This window comes from Xenopus laevis, chromosome 4S (genome assembly GCF_017654675.1).
Source record: "Xenopus laevis strain J_2021 chromosome 4S, Xenopus_laevis_v10.1, whole genome shotgun sequence".
Lineage (NCBI taxonomy): Eukaryota > Metazoa > Chordata > Amphibia > Anura > Pipidae > Xenopus > Xenopus laevis.
The window spans coordinates 88,773,194-88,788,069 of record NC_054378.1 but is presented as its reverse complement, the minus strand read 5'-3'; the positions used below and the strand labels follow the sequence as shown (position 1 = coordinate 88,788,069).

Below are 14,876 nucleotides of genomic sequence, written 5' to 3'. Positions count from 1 at the left end.
CCATCTTAAAATGTTTATTGTGCCTTTGGAATCATCTAAAAAAAAGTCTCTGACCACAACAATATTAATTATTTACTCTGGTTGCCTACATGTTATGCTTCTGTAGCAGAAGCCAGCTGATTAACACACCTGAAGAAGAGCAGTTTTCTACATTGTTTCAAAGCTGTAACCAAAGAAAAAATGTAAAAACTAGTTTCAATAGCAATCACAGCAGCAAATACATGTAAAGCAACAAAGACTTTTAATAAATGTAAATCAAAAAGTTTAATTTAAAAAAAAAACTGTTTTGAGTGGTCATTCCCTTTAAAGGTTATTCTTTGCAATATCACTGCAGTGTTTTAACTGGGCAGAGCGGGTCATTAGTGATACATGAAATCAGAATCCCTTTGTGAGTTGTTTTGCATTGTCGCCACCAGGAGGCTGTATAAATCCAGCAACTTCATCATATATTGCATTAGTTAAACAAACACAGATTGTATCAAGTTTTAAAGCTTTAGCACAGATTTGATTTCTATTTAAGCACTGGAAATGAGAAGCTGGATCCCTGAGCAACTAAAGTGTCAACATTATTGCAGATGTAACTAAGTTTGAATAGATAATAATATGATAATTTATTAAACAGGGCTCAGGCACATTAAAATATTGTCCTTACCCCTGCTAAGCCTTTATAACGTACATCTAATATTGTTTCACTGTTGTATGATTTTTTTCTATTCCCTCCCAGAAATAGTTTTTCTCACAGGTTATTAATGTGTTCTGTTCTATGCAGGGATCACCTGGAGCTGCAGGAATTAAGGGAGACCCAGGAGACCCAGGCCCTCAGGTAGAGCAATTTTAAATTTACATTTGTATTCGTCTTTCTATCCCAGATGTGCTGCCTTTGCTTTTCTTTCATTTCTATACTTCCCTGAGGTCTTCTTTAAGATGTGGTTAATATTCTTGCCTGCAACAAAATCTACAAGTACAAAATACAATAAATGTATTTAAAGTGCTTTGAGAGTTTTCTCTCCTGGGTGATTCTGTGTATTTGTGTTACTGTATTTAGATTGCTTCTCATAACTCTTAACATAATGAGACTGGACCAGCACTACAATGCAGGAAACTCTCCCAGTAATGTTTCCGGAGAGTAACTTATCAAGAAGTTCAACCTTGCATTATATGATTGTTTGTTTCCTGCATTAAGATTTATTCTGTCCAGAACATATTTACATATTGTCAACAATATTATGTGGATTTTAAGCATATTTGGAACTGGAGGAAGCAGCAATGAATTAAATTAAATCAACTTGCAGTTTTGGGAAGGTGCATTTTCACATACTTCTTTTATTCTACAGGGTCCTAGAGGAATTCAGGGATCACCTGGACCCATGGGAAAAGCTGGGAAAAGGGTAAGTTCTGTGAGCTATGATGACTTTGCATATCATGTTGAAAATTAAAACATAGTTAACATAAATGCCCCTAGTCTAGGTCAACCCTAATTTTGGATTTGTGTGGTATAACAATACACCCCATGTTGGAGACATCATATTACAACTTGTTGGCCTTCTGTTACACTATATTGCATGATGACCACAATCTTGATAAAAGTGTAGTCTATTGAAATATTGATCTTTAGTTGCTGTGCTAGTGTGGCATTAATTTAGCATAAATGTTCTGGACCTACCTTCAACTACTTTTGTAGGTATTTTAGGCTATTAATCATCTTAGCCATGGGACATAATTGGCGTTCATAAGTGAAAAATTGAGAAATTCAATAATACATTAATTAACAACCTAAGCTTTCAATGTCCTCTTTAAAGGGGACCCGTCACCCAAAAAAATTACATTAGTCAAGCAAAATGAACTTTAATTACACTATATAAATTATTTGAATCTTGCTTCTTTCAGTCTGGGAATTCATAATTATAGCAAGCAGACAGCAGCCATTTTGTAGACAATGTTATTAAGGCAAGCCTTGTATCATCTCAGAATCTTGTTTGTGAATGGGGGACCTGATGTCCATCCCCATGCACTGGTTACACAATTAAATGGTTAAGAGAACGGGGGAATATGTGGAGAGCAGTGACATCTAGGAAATGCTGAATGGAAAGTGAAAGTAATTGTCTGACCCGCCTCTATGCCCAGGGCATAGAGGAGGGGCAGGCAATATTTGATTGACAGCTGAGATTTTTAAATGAACTTACAACACTTTAATAAAAAATAGAAATTGTATTTCATATTTAATTTTAAAAGGACTTTTATTATACAGATTTTTTTGTCTGGGTGATTCCCCACACAATTCTTACTTGAGAGCCCAAGTTTGACATCACAATGAACATTGGTGGCTTTACTAAATTACAGACTCATTTATTGAAAGCTTACTGAAAACTTTGCATCTCCTTTAGTGTGTTGTTATTTATATTTAAGCAATATAATTTCTGTCCATAATACCATGTATGTTTTTTTTAAAATTTTAGGGACGCTCTGGAGCTGATGGAGCCCGTGGAATGCCAGGAGAGTCTGGGTCCAAGGTATACTTTCATTTTTATGAATCTTGGTTGATAGGGTACTGTGAGAATAATGCTCTGTAATGGCAGCTCAGGGCATTGCAAATATTAGAATTGCAGTTAATATTTCCTAGAAACATTTTCACTAGCAGCATGTTGTTTCAGATATTAGAGATCCAGTATCAAGTCTGGAGGATTAGTGGACAAGGTCTTGTTATTGCTGACCAGTGACCACTCATATTCTTATTTGCAGGGTGACAGGGGTTTTGATGGTCTCCCAGGTCTCCCCGGTGAAAAGGGGCACAGGGTGAGTCTGTTCTTTTGGGTGGAAATTTTTTGTACCTTTGACTGAAAACTTTGCACTTGGATAAATAACCATCTACCAATTATTTAATCTTGTGTTCTTTTATATTGCCACCAGAGGATGCTCTGAGCCATATAGTTATACTGAAGACAATTCAAACAAAACTTCAAAATATTTGTGCTCAAACAATTGTTGCTGTACTCAGTATAAAACATTTACTATACAATGATATGATATACAGTTATTCCCACACACCAATAGGGTAACTGAATGTATTTTAATGTACCCATTACATGTAATATTATTATTATTTATCATCTTGAATATGTCATAATACTAATCATCATCATTTATTTATATAGCGCTAATTTTTTTTTTATAGTTCAAGACTTCAATATGATAAATACTGAATATGTTATTCTTACAATCTACCTGAATCTCTGTTTACCTGAATCTCTGTAGTCATATAGTTAAATTGGGTTAAAAAGAAGACAAAAGTCCATTAAGTTCAAGCCCTCCAATCAAACCCCAGTGCTCATATACTGTATACACATACCTTTACAGACCTATCTATAAACTCACATATATAAACTATATATATCAATACCTATACCAGTTGTAGGTTATAATATCACAATAGCCTTGGATATTATGCTTGTTCAAGAAATCATGCAAGAAACTCTTAAAGGTGTTCTATGATATATTTTTTTTTATATAAGATCTAGAGCAGTGCTGAGAATCTCCTAACTTCCCATGAATAGTTGTCAAGCGTTGTATATGTCTTTTTTCAGGGTGACAGAGGTCCTCAGGGGCCACCAGGACCTCCCGGTGAAGATGGAGGCAGGGTAAGAATGCTGACTTACAATTTCAATATTTTTTTAGGAACTAGCTTATTGTTGTATCCCTCTTCATTGGTTTGTATTTCACAATATGCTATTATTTGTCACTTTCTTCCTATTTATCTATAAAATTTTCTTATTTTCAAATATGTCACATATAAGGTGGGTGCATCTAGTTCTCTGCCAGATTGATGGCAGGCAGGGGTGATTACAGATGGGAGCCATGTCTGCCAGTTTATCTGTCTTTGCAATGTAGAGTACATAAATGCCCATAATAACAAGTACTGACTGATACTGAAGCTTTTCCAGCTGAAGAATCACTTATTGCCTCCCCTGTGACCTTATTGATGCATACAGTTCATAGTAAAACGCATATATTGTCAATTCATATTATACATATCCTCATAAATTCCTGCAGATTGTAATGATCAAAGATAGTTTAAACATACTGTATAATAGTGATCCCCATAGAAAAAAACATGCATGTTGATTATATATCATGTTTGTAAATTAGGTCTTCTAAAGTTGCACAATTAAGAACTATTAAGTTTAGCACTGAAGAGTTTTCTGCTTATGTATCAACTACATTGAAATCACAAAAATATAACATTGGACCACACATAGGAGTTAATATTTATATCCATGCCAGCCTTTGCTCCAGTGTGGCTATAACCCTGTGGTTATCTGGTGCAAGTTGCAACTGAGAGCCGGTGATATTAGTGAAGACATCATTCCATATATCGCTGGCTTTTTAAATGATCTTCAGTTGGCCAGCAACTTGCGTGATTATGACAAGGCTGCAATAAGAGAAGCTGCAATAATGCTAAGGACTGATAAATATTTAAGTGAACTTGCAGTTGACTCAGCTGGTTAATGCAAAAAAGTGACTCAAACATTTCTCATGGGTCTTGATAAAACTGTAGAAACAGCTTCTTTTTTTTTTATTCATAACAGGGAGAAGATGGAGAAGTTGGACCAAGAGGGCTTCCCGGTGAACCTGTAAGTGATAAATTTTGTGCTGAATGCAGAGCTTTGGGTGGCTACTAGGTGCTTTTACACAATCTTAGTCATACTGTGACTGAGCTGTAATTTGCAACAGTCTCTGTCAGCTGCATGTGCTGTAACTCAGTACCAGGATGACTATGTTGATCTACCTATGGTAGCAACGAGTGAAGATACAGAAAATACTTTCGATTTTAAGCACGCTGTAATCATTTATTATTATTTTTTTCAGGGTGAAAGAGGGTTATTAGGACCAAGGGGGTCACCAGGACCTTCAGGACAGCCCGTGAGTATAATATACCTTAATTTTTGTTTTGAAGATACAGAAATGGAATAGTTTCTCTAAAGGAAAACAGAAATCTTTCCATACACACTGATCAGCCACAAATATCTGCTTATAAACTTTACCAGACTGCACTAAAATCTTTATTTTAATGCATGCAACAGAATATATCCCTTGTTTAATACCCACCACCCTCCTGGGGCAGTTGTATGGATTCTGCAGAATCCACAAGCACTATAGCCATTTCTCCTTCTCAATGCAGGATTCAGTTCCAATCCTAATACATACGAGTTTAAAGTACTTGACAGCTGAAAGCAATCCTTTTTTTCCCACATGACGCAATTAGTTTTTTTGTATTTTACTCAAAGTTGACTATGCAGACTTAGTTTAGTTTTGGTCTGGTGTTCAGCCTTTTTATAAGATTTGGTGTTTGGCTTAATAAAAAAGCGCAGAGTTGGTCTATCTCTTCAGCAAATGTTATATGTAGGTTTAGCTTTTGAGATGCCCTGTAATCATTGGATTGTATCCCTATGTACATCTATTCAGTCTTCTAGTGGCTGGTCTTTTTCAGAAGGATATACAAGAAGCATACAGGGTTTACGATATGGGATAGAAACCCAAAAATTTATCCCCATGGAGTGTAGGTTGGACCATTTTATGATCTCTATTAATCATGTTTTTCTAGCTTCAAAAAGAATAGAAATAGGTGCATTACAAATTCTAAAGCAATTTTTGGTCAGCAAAATAATTTCAGTGAATTGGGTACCCTGAAATAAAGGTTAAAAAAAACACCATAAGTCAATTTATTTTATGGCTCCTGATGCTGATGACATCACTGATATCCAGACCTAAAAAAACAACCTGCTACAAAAAACAGAGGCTGTCGTGGGATGCCTAGAGGTCAGCTTTTTCTCATATATATTTTCTCATATATTAGGATAGATGGCCTCTCTAACATGCCTTAAGGCCAGACCTGTAATTTATATCATTGCTTAACTAAAACTTGGTTCAGACCCCCCACATAGTGTAGCCTTGTTTATGGTCTTAAATTGCAACAGAAAAATATTTTTTTGAACATTGCTGTTTTTTTTAATTGAATATTGTTAGTAACATACATAGTAACCATACTTAGTAATGATAAGGTTGCCTTTATTGTAGTCACATATATATACTATATCTAATATATACACCTGTATACCACTTTAAGCTAAGTCTCTTTATTGAATAATATTCCATAATATTCTAGGTCAGCATAACATGAGTAGAAAGTCCCCAAACTTCCATCAGGCTTATCATCTTTAGTAAACATCCCCTAAGTTAATGATATACAAATTCAGGGACAAAACCATTAGACAGAACTAGGTGAACGGTCATGTCATACTTGTTATTTCTAAACCTAAATACTCTTCTCTAATTGGTTATGGTGGGAAACCACCCTAACCCACCTTAAATCATAAATCATTAACTAATTCTGTATGTACTCCACCTATAAATAAACGGTCTGTCCAGAACAAATAGATAGACTTGTGTCTTGTCTTCTGGTCTCAGCAATATATTGCTTCTATCCTGCAGTCCGACAGTCCATTTCATACCTGGCACTGACCTCGACAGTAACTTTGCTAATAAGATCAGGGATAGGCCTCCCCATCTTCTCTGTCCATGCCATAGTATGCCCAGGCTTACTATTCTGGTAAACTCCACAACCTTTGAGGTACTTGAATCAGGCCTGAGCCACCTAAAAAAACATTGGAAGCAAGTAGTAGTGTAAACGAACTAAAAGAAAGGGTGATCTCCAAAGCGGAAGCAGCATTATGGGAAACTTTTTTAACCTAGAAATCATGTCCTCAGATTCAAAATACATTCTGGCACATCATCAATATTTAGAACATCATCGATAGTTTATTCTTTGTATTTTTTCAACCATAGTTTTCAGCATCAATAGGGTTATTTATTTACTGTACCACAGTGGGCTAAGTGCAGTTTTGCACATGGTCATCATTTTTTTACCCACAATGCAGCATTGATTCTAACATAATTGCAGTGGTGCATTAAAAATGACAGAATTGTGCTGAAAAAATTTCAAGTCCGGTTAGCAGCATAATTTCCAGTGTTCGGAATGAGAGTGATACATGCACAACTGCACTGTGGCAATTGATGCAGGCCAGTGTGGGAATCCGGAGGTGCAGTAGCTCAATAAATTTGTCAATAGACGCAAACCTTGCTCAGTTTGGAACAGGAGGCAGGAGGAAGACAGCGGTTCTAAGTGCAGCTATGTATAAATGCAAAGAGCGCATGTTGATACCTTTAATGAATGAGATAGTTCACACAACCAACTGCAGCGAAAGTTACATTAATGACCATACTGTATTTGTCTGACTACCAACACTTATTGCCAGACCATGCCCCTTAGACAAATAGGCTTTACTTCCTTCTAACTTCTAGTTAAAGCTTTATAAAAAAGCAGAGGGTATTATAAAGCTGTAGAGTGCTATGGAACACATAAAGAAGGTTGTAACCAGGCAACTCTAGATAATGGCTCTCATGGCAAGACTAAATCTGTTAGCTGATTACATAACACCTTCACCACATTTAGTGAGACAAGATGGGGTAGAAAAGATGTATTCAATTACATAAGCACAAAGTAGAAGGTATAATGATTAATTCACTGTATTATTAACTCACTCACATACATGTGCATCTGTAACTCACATACATATGAATACACACAATTCTGTGGACCTTGGATTTGTCTGAAACATGCCTCCTTCTAGTCCAAAACAGAGTGAAGATGGAGGTTTTAGTGCACTAGTTTGTGTCTGGGCCTCTCTGACATCCTAAATTATACTCTGATCATTTTAAGCACTGGAAAGCATAAGCAGTTCCAGTCAATGTAATACGTTCATACATTCATTACTTTGACCAGAGGATTCAGGGCTACACTTGCAACCTCCTCTTAAGAAGCCAATTCATATTCAACTAATGTGTGTAATATAATGAAAATACATTGTCATGAAAGGAGAATGTGGCAATAGTGATGGCACATGGCAAATTCAATTAAATATAATAATACTGACACAATTTATATCTTGTTAAATTATCAACAGATCCACCAATTAATTCCATATTTGCAGAAAGGCCTGCAGTATTGGTAGATGACACTGATTTACATTCTTATTGTAGATTTGTTTCCTTTTGTTCAATTATAGAATTAATTTGTCACCACCAATATTTAATTTAACTACATTGCATGAGTGCTAACTACATTGTTCCAGTGCTTAAGCATTCTATTTTATTATGGTCTTCTATCCATATATGTTGTATATATATCAAGCATTTATGTCCTAATGCACATTTTGTTCATTTCCATTGTTCAGGGTGTTGCTGGTGTGGATGGACCTCCAGGCCCTAAAGGAAACCTGGTTAGTTTACAGATCCTTTTTAATACAGACTTGGTATCATAATAAATTAAAGCTCTAATTGGAGAAGCCATTCTAAAGTTTATGCTGTCTATATATATAGAGAGATTTTCCTTATGCTGCATGTGTAGATTATGTGCAAATTATACCATCCTCTTAAGCTTCTTGCACTGTATTTGTACAGTATAAGGCATATTTTTACCTTATTGTATGCAGTCATCCCAAATAGCATTGTTGTTTTGAATAGAAGTTGGTGTCAATTATAAAACCCTGTGAAACAAACAAACAAAAGTTTTTTTTGGATGTGGAATGAAATGCAATTGGGCAAGTTCCACCTTAGGGTGAACTTAATGGGGAGATGCCATATTTACAAATTTACAGTGTTTAATTTAACTGGTGGCAGTTTGTGTACGTTTTAGTTTAGATGTACATTTGTGGATTGTAACTACTGATTCCACATTAGAATTATATATACATATAAAATTATACATGTAATGTTGCAGAATCACTTTCTCTCACTGTCATACACCCAGTCAGCATTCATCCATCATAGATCCCTGTCTTTAGAGATCTTGAAATTAAAAGTCTGACTTGACTTATTCCAGCAATATGTTATTGTGTATTTAGCCCCTCTAGATGCAATTATTTTCTATGTAAACGATGTACAAATCTTTATGTGTGCATATATGTTTTAGGGTCCTCAAGGAGAACCTGGCCCTGCAGGTCAACAAGGAATTCCAGGCCCTCAAGTAAGTATCCTGTAGATTTGTTCTTTAAGGTTTTTCTTGACATATGCAGACCAATCTAATGGGAAAATCACTGAGCAGTTTCCTGTACTAAAGTGACTGGCCTTTTGTACTCTTGAGAAATGACTGCAGCCTGTTGTTTTTAATGGTATTTGGGCATTGAGACTAAAGCAGCTGTAAATATAAAACCACAAATTCTCCTGTTTAATGTCAAGTCAACATTAATTTCCAGTTGTGTGAATTGTAATGTCATAACATTGGATTTATGATTTGAATTTCAGAGTGCGATATGTAATACCCCAACTACTGCTGGGATGCCCAGAGTAAGCTAGCGTAAATCCATGTTGATGCCAAAACAATCATTTTTAAATTGTTTTTATTAGTCTTAAGTCACAGTGCTTCAAACTGGATCCAACTTCCGTTAACAAACACCCAGGTTACATCCTACACCTGTATTTGCATTACGACTTCATTTTATTATTATTCTTTTTTTATTGTCTTTTTTGTATATCTTTTTTAATGTTCAAGTATGTCAAACTCAGAAGCAGTGGTATATTACCACAACCCCCCCCCCCCATCGGCAAAGACATTTTTCATGGGAGTGGGACTTTCAATGCACACCTGATCTGGGATGCATGTGCACTTGTGTTAATCATACTAAACTTATCGCCCCCCTTGTACTTACTGGGTCCCCTTTTGGGCTGGACCCCACTGCAGTTGCAGGATCTCCTCCCACTATAATTATGCCACTAGACAAAGGAACCAAATGAAACTGGTGACATTCAATGAGTGCCACTTTATTTATAAACTGGGCTGAAGAATATTGCAGTATGGAAGTATATGAGTAAAGGAAACTGCCCCTATACCAAGGGATACAGAAGGTTACAACTCTGGTGGCTGCATTTAATGGTAAATCATTAAAGTGGTAAAGGCCAACCAATTTGAGAACACCACAAGTGCCTCGCAAAACACCAGATTTATATTCTTAAATTAAATATAATATAAATTAAATAGATGACATAAAAACTCTTGCATCCTGTTTTTTTACACTTTTATTCACATTTAAAACTGTAGCACGTCGAACCAATGCAAAATGCATATTCTTCTTTTATTTATTACACTTTGCCAAGTAACACTGTGCATTACAGCTGTGCTGATTTGCCTAAATAAATATGTAAATTCATATAGACAGTTTGCCAGGCTCTTCTCCTTTTCAGAATGTCTAATGTAGCAATCAATAATGTTAGATGATTTTGCATTTTCATTGATTTAAAGGAACTATTAGTTAATGTATCAGTTCCCTTTTCTTGATTACTGCAATACACCACAGCCGGTCCCCTAGTGAAGCATGATCAAATAAAGCTGCCTTTCTACAAGGTGTCTGAGTCCTTTTCCAAACTGCTTTGAAATGTTAGTGTAAAGAATAATAAGGGATTGTAAGTCCAGCTCCTGGCTGCAGTGTGTGGCTTCAGGAATGTGGGAGAGTGCAGCTATACCGTACACTGCAAGTCTGTTCTTAGCACACTGTGATGAATGAGATCTTGGGATATAATATTTTCTTTCTTCCCAGGGTCTCCCCGGTCCACAAGGCACCATCGGTCCACCTGGTGAGAAGGTAAAGTCTCTGTTTCTTTTGTTACTTATGTTTATGATCCAAAAGCTACAGTTGTGTATGCAAATTACTTTTTAGATTAAGATTTGATTTTCAGATTGTGGCTTTCTGCCTATTGCTGAACTGCAAGTCCCAGAATCTTCCAGCAGCTTTCAGATGCTGCTGGGGTCTGCTGATTTAGAAACTTTGCCTTAGACTGTAATGGGGTTATTTAGCAAAATTCTAATTTTTCTGATGTTTTAAATAAAAAAAGTCCAGCCAAACTAGAACCCACGATTTACCCTTATTTATCATTAAAACCCATGGAAAAAATTGGATCGAGAAAAACCAAGACTTTTTCGGATTGTCACAGGAAGACTGAAACTTTTTCGGATGGGCGCACTAAAAACCTGAATGTTTCTGATTTGATTCCGAAAAAGTCCAATTTTTTTTTTAAATCATCGGAAAAGCCCATTAGATTATCGTACATAAACCAGTGCAGACCATATTATCTTCAAATTACAAATAGGACCTATGCCTTTGACTTCTACAGGACCTCTTTTTCCGAATTTTTAGCATTTGGACTTAAATAAATAACCCCCAAAAATATACCCAATGTATTATGCAGCTCAGTGACCCTGGAGTGTGGAATTGTATGGGTCAGATAATATAAAGAGAGGATGCCCTATAAAGGCCTTGATAGCACTCTTGGTCTGGTATAGAGAATAGATGCAATGATATAGGGGTAGAAAAACAGTTTGCACCAGTGTTAATAAATATCCATCAGGTTTGTTTTCTGCAATAGGCTGATCAAAGCTAATTGCTATTATTAATTTGCACACTAACTGCCATTCACCTTATGTAAGTAACATGTATGTTATGCATGTAATTGTAATTAACAATATGGTTGTTACTATTTATGTTTCATATATGTGTTTATTAAAATGTGTATTTATGTGCACAGGGTCCACAAGGAAAGCCTGGTTTGTCTGGATTACCTGGAGCTGATGGACCACCTGTAAGTGGAACCTTTCAGATATTTTTAGTGAACAAGGATAGTCCTTTGTTATATATATACATATATAGTACAAAATTCTCTGTGACTAGAGGCCCAGGCATGATATTAACTTGTACCCGCATGTGATGCAGAAGCTGTGATAGTTCTGAACACATGTAATTGTATTCTAGTTTGAGGTATTTTAATTTGATTTAATTGCTTTTGTGGTTTAGCAGGTAACATAATCTCAACTTCAGGAAATCCTTTGATTTTTTTACGTCAGCCCTATGTGACTGTTATTAAGTGAATCATTGGCAGTTCCTTGCAGTAATTTACTAAAACATCAGCCATGTTGTTTTTTTATATGGCTCAATACAGGAACTCCATGGCACACTTTTTGCCCCTAATTCTTTTTTGCTGCTCTAAGATACACTTGTGTCACTAGTTTTTGGTATATCACTTCTGTTTTAGGCTTCTGCTTTCATTAAACCTTTATGAGGGCTTTCTAGAACTGATGCTCAACTACCCAATATTTTGTACGTACTCTACCACTATCAAAGTTGGAGAGTTGGCAATTGGTTTGCTGCACTAATTTTTTGGGTGACTACATTGTGTGTTGTATCACTGGTCTCAATGTATTGAATATATTTATGACAATTAATACAATAAGCAAAATCAATAAAGCAAAAAGGAAATCTGTGCAAAGTAAATGATTTATAAACATAGAAGAGTTAATTATATATTTAATTCCCAAACTTTACCTGTATATCGTGCCAGTAATTCAAAATCAGCCCAGAATATTTTGTAATTTGTCAGAAATCTCTCTCTATTCCCCACAAATATTGAGTAATTGGCCTTAAAACTGCCTTAAAATGTGTATCTTAAAATGTCTAACAGTACCGCTATGATGAAATATATATTGTTTTCAGCACTGTGCAAAATACAACAATTTCAGTAGCATTCTACTTTCATTAGCCCGTTATATGCAACAGAATGGATGCCAAAGCAACACTGTATTTTTATAAAGATTTTCATGATAATTATGTCCATCATCATCATTTTCTAATAAAAGTTCCTCCACAATGTATTTACATTTCTACAAGCCTAAGACCAATGCAGGATTCTCACCATATTTCCATGCAAACCTTTTCAGAGCCCCTAATAAAAACCTCATGTGTGTTGTATATTTAGTTGTATTTAACTTAAGGATTGTTGAAGGTTTGTAGGTTGGACATATTATTTCTGTTTAAATAGAAAGGAAAGGCTATACCACATGCACATTAAATAATCTTTTTGCTTCTCTTTCCTTTCAGGGACATCCTGGTAAAGAAGGCCCCTCAGGAGAGAAGGGAGCAGCGGTAAGGATATATTTTATTTATTTGATAAAGGGTATAACCTGTGTTAGTTCTGAAATAATAACCTAGTAAACAATATTGCAGAGATTCTATGCCACACTATGTCCTAGAACTGATATAAGTTCTCCTTACATTATACAGTATAATGTGGTTGTTTTGTAGTTACATATCTACTATTATTTCCTATATATATAACCTTAAATAATTTGTCTTTGCTATGTTTGCTATTATTTCCTTAAAATTCCTATAAATCAATGTTCTCTAGCTGTTCTGAACTGCAATCTTCCAGTATCAACTCTAAAAATTATATGTATATATTTATTTATTTTTTTAGGGTCCCGCTGGTCCCCAAGGTCCAATTGGTTACCCTGGACCTCGAGGTGTAAAGGTAAGTTTCTTGAATTTTACTGATAAACACAACTCAGTTTCTAATGCTGGTTGCAGAAAGCATCTGACTGGTGGGCCCTCAGGCTTAATGGTAGCATGTGTTGGCCAGAATGAACAGATCTAACAGATTCACCCCTGTCTGATTGGTCAGTTAACTCAATAGAAGTATAAAAAGGTGAATTTCCATGCATTTCCATCATAAGTATTAATTTAAAACACTCACCAAACTGAACCACCCCAGTTTTAATTCACTGTGGTGCAGCTGAACTAGAGGCCTGTAAGTGTTTGCTTTTGGGGCACAGCAGACTCTTGTACAGGTTGAGTAGAAGTTACCCACATTGCACAAAAATGTATTTCTGTGCGTGTGGCTTTACAGTGTTTGTTAAAGAAGAGATATACCCACACAGAATTATTTTATAGCTATGTTGTACAAACTGTGCTGATACTGTAATTATATGTCAAGAATAACCTAAAAACTGACAGAAAGCGCAAAAGAAAACACGTCTCAGCTGGTTCCGTTTGACAAGTATTTCTTTCATCTCATCTACTGAGTGCCCAGTATTGACACGTGCTTAAGAGCTGGTGTTAAACTTTACTGTTCACAAAGGACTATGTTTATATTGATTACCTTCATTTTATTTTCTTCTTGTTTTTTTAGGGAGCAGATGGTGTCCGAGGATTGAAAGGTGGCAAAGGAGAAAAGGTATATAAACCTTAAATACAATGGAAATAAGTGTTTAGGATATTTGATTATATTATATATTACCCCTTTTTTTCCTTATGTTAGCAACCTTAAGTAGGTTCATTTATTGTCATCAGTGTATAGTAAGGAGCAATAAATTGTATGGCCAAACTATGAGTGGACATTAAATTTAATATCTTCTTGTAACTTGCGTAAAAATGTTTGTGTGTCGAAATTATTTTGACGCCCATTGATTTTAATGCGTTTTGTAATTTTTTTTTCGGCGATGCGAAACGCCACAGATTCGCCCATCACTGGTCACAAAATATTTCTATATCTATTATACATTATAGATTGTTGTTTATTTTATACCTTTGCTCCATCCCATCCCAACCCCTGCCTCCTAGGATCCCAAGGGGCAGCCCTTAGTACTTAAAATGTAAATTTGCTATTTAGGATTACTAAATGGAACATACTACTAAAATAGTAAATTTTTATGAAAATGGTTTATTTAGGTGAAGCAGAGTTTTATATATGAGCTGTTGTATGTAATATATTTTTATAAAAACCTACTTTGTTCATGGGTATAATTTTAAGTTAGATGATTTGAGTGTTTGAATTTGCTTTGGTACAATTCTTACTATTCAGGTGAATTTTTGCAAAAAGTACTAGGGTTTATCTGAATCCCTTACCTTATCCTTTGGTGAATCCCTAGAATAAATGTGTCCTTCCCTTCCACTCTTACAGATAAGGAGGAATTTTGTTGGTTTAAAGGGATATACAGTCAA

At 35.5% G+C, this 14,876-nt stretch overlaps 1 protein-coding gene across 5 annotated transcripts in view; it reads left to right on the top strand.

Moving 5' to 3' along the window:
- col11a1.S (collagen type XI alpha 1 chain S homeolog) overlaps positions 1–14,876 on the top strand; it is a 120,201-nt gene that overhangs the window by 59,248 nt on the left and 46,077 nt on the right. For all 5 annotated transcript variants that reach the window (XM_041561555.1, XM_041561552.1, XM_041561551.1 and 2 more), the window contains 14 exons: positions 770–823; positions 1,335–1,388; positions 2,457–2,510; positions 2,740–2,793; positions 3,582–3,635; positions 4,584–4,628; positions 4,864–4,917; positions 8,289–8,333; positions 9,026–9,079; positions 10,647–10,691; positions 11,632–11,685; positions 12,978–13,022; positions 13,354–13,407; positions 14,065–14,109. In XM_041561555.1, coding sequence (XP_041417489.1) covers positions 770–823; positions 1,335–1,388; positions 2,457–2,510; positions 2,740–2,793; positions 3,582–3,635; positions 4,584–4,628; positions 4,864–4,917; positions 8,289–8,333; positions 9,026–9,079; positions 10,647–10,691; positions 11,632–11,685; positions 12,978–13,022; positions 13,354–13,407; positions 14,065–14,109 — 711 coding nt within the window. The remainder of the gene's footprint in view (positions 1–769; positions 824–1,334; positions 1,389–2,456; positions 2,511–2,739; positions 2,794–3,581; positions 3,636–4,583; positions 4,629–4,863; positions 4,918–8,288; positions 8,334–9,025; positions 9,080–10,646; positions 10,692–11,631; positions 11,686–12,977; positions 13,023–13,353; positions 13,408–14,064; positions 14,110–14,876) is intronic.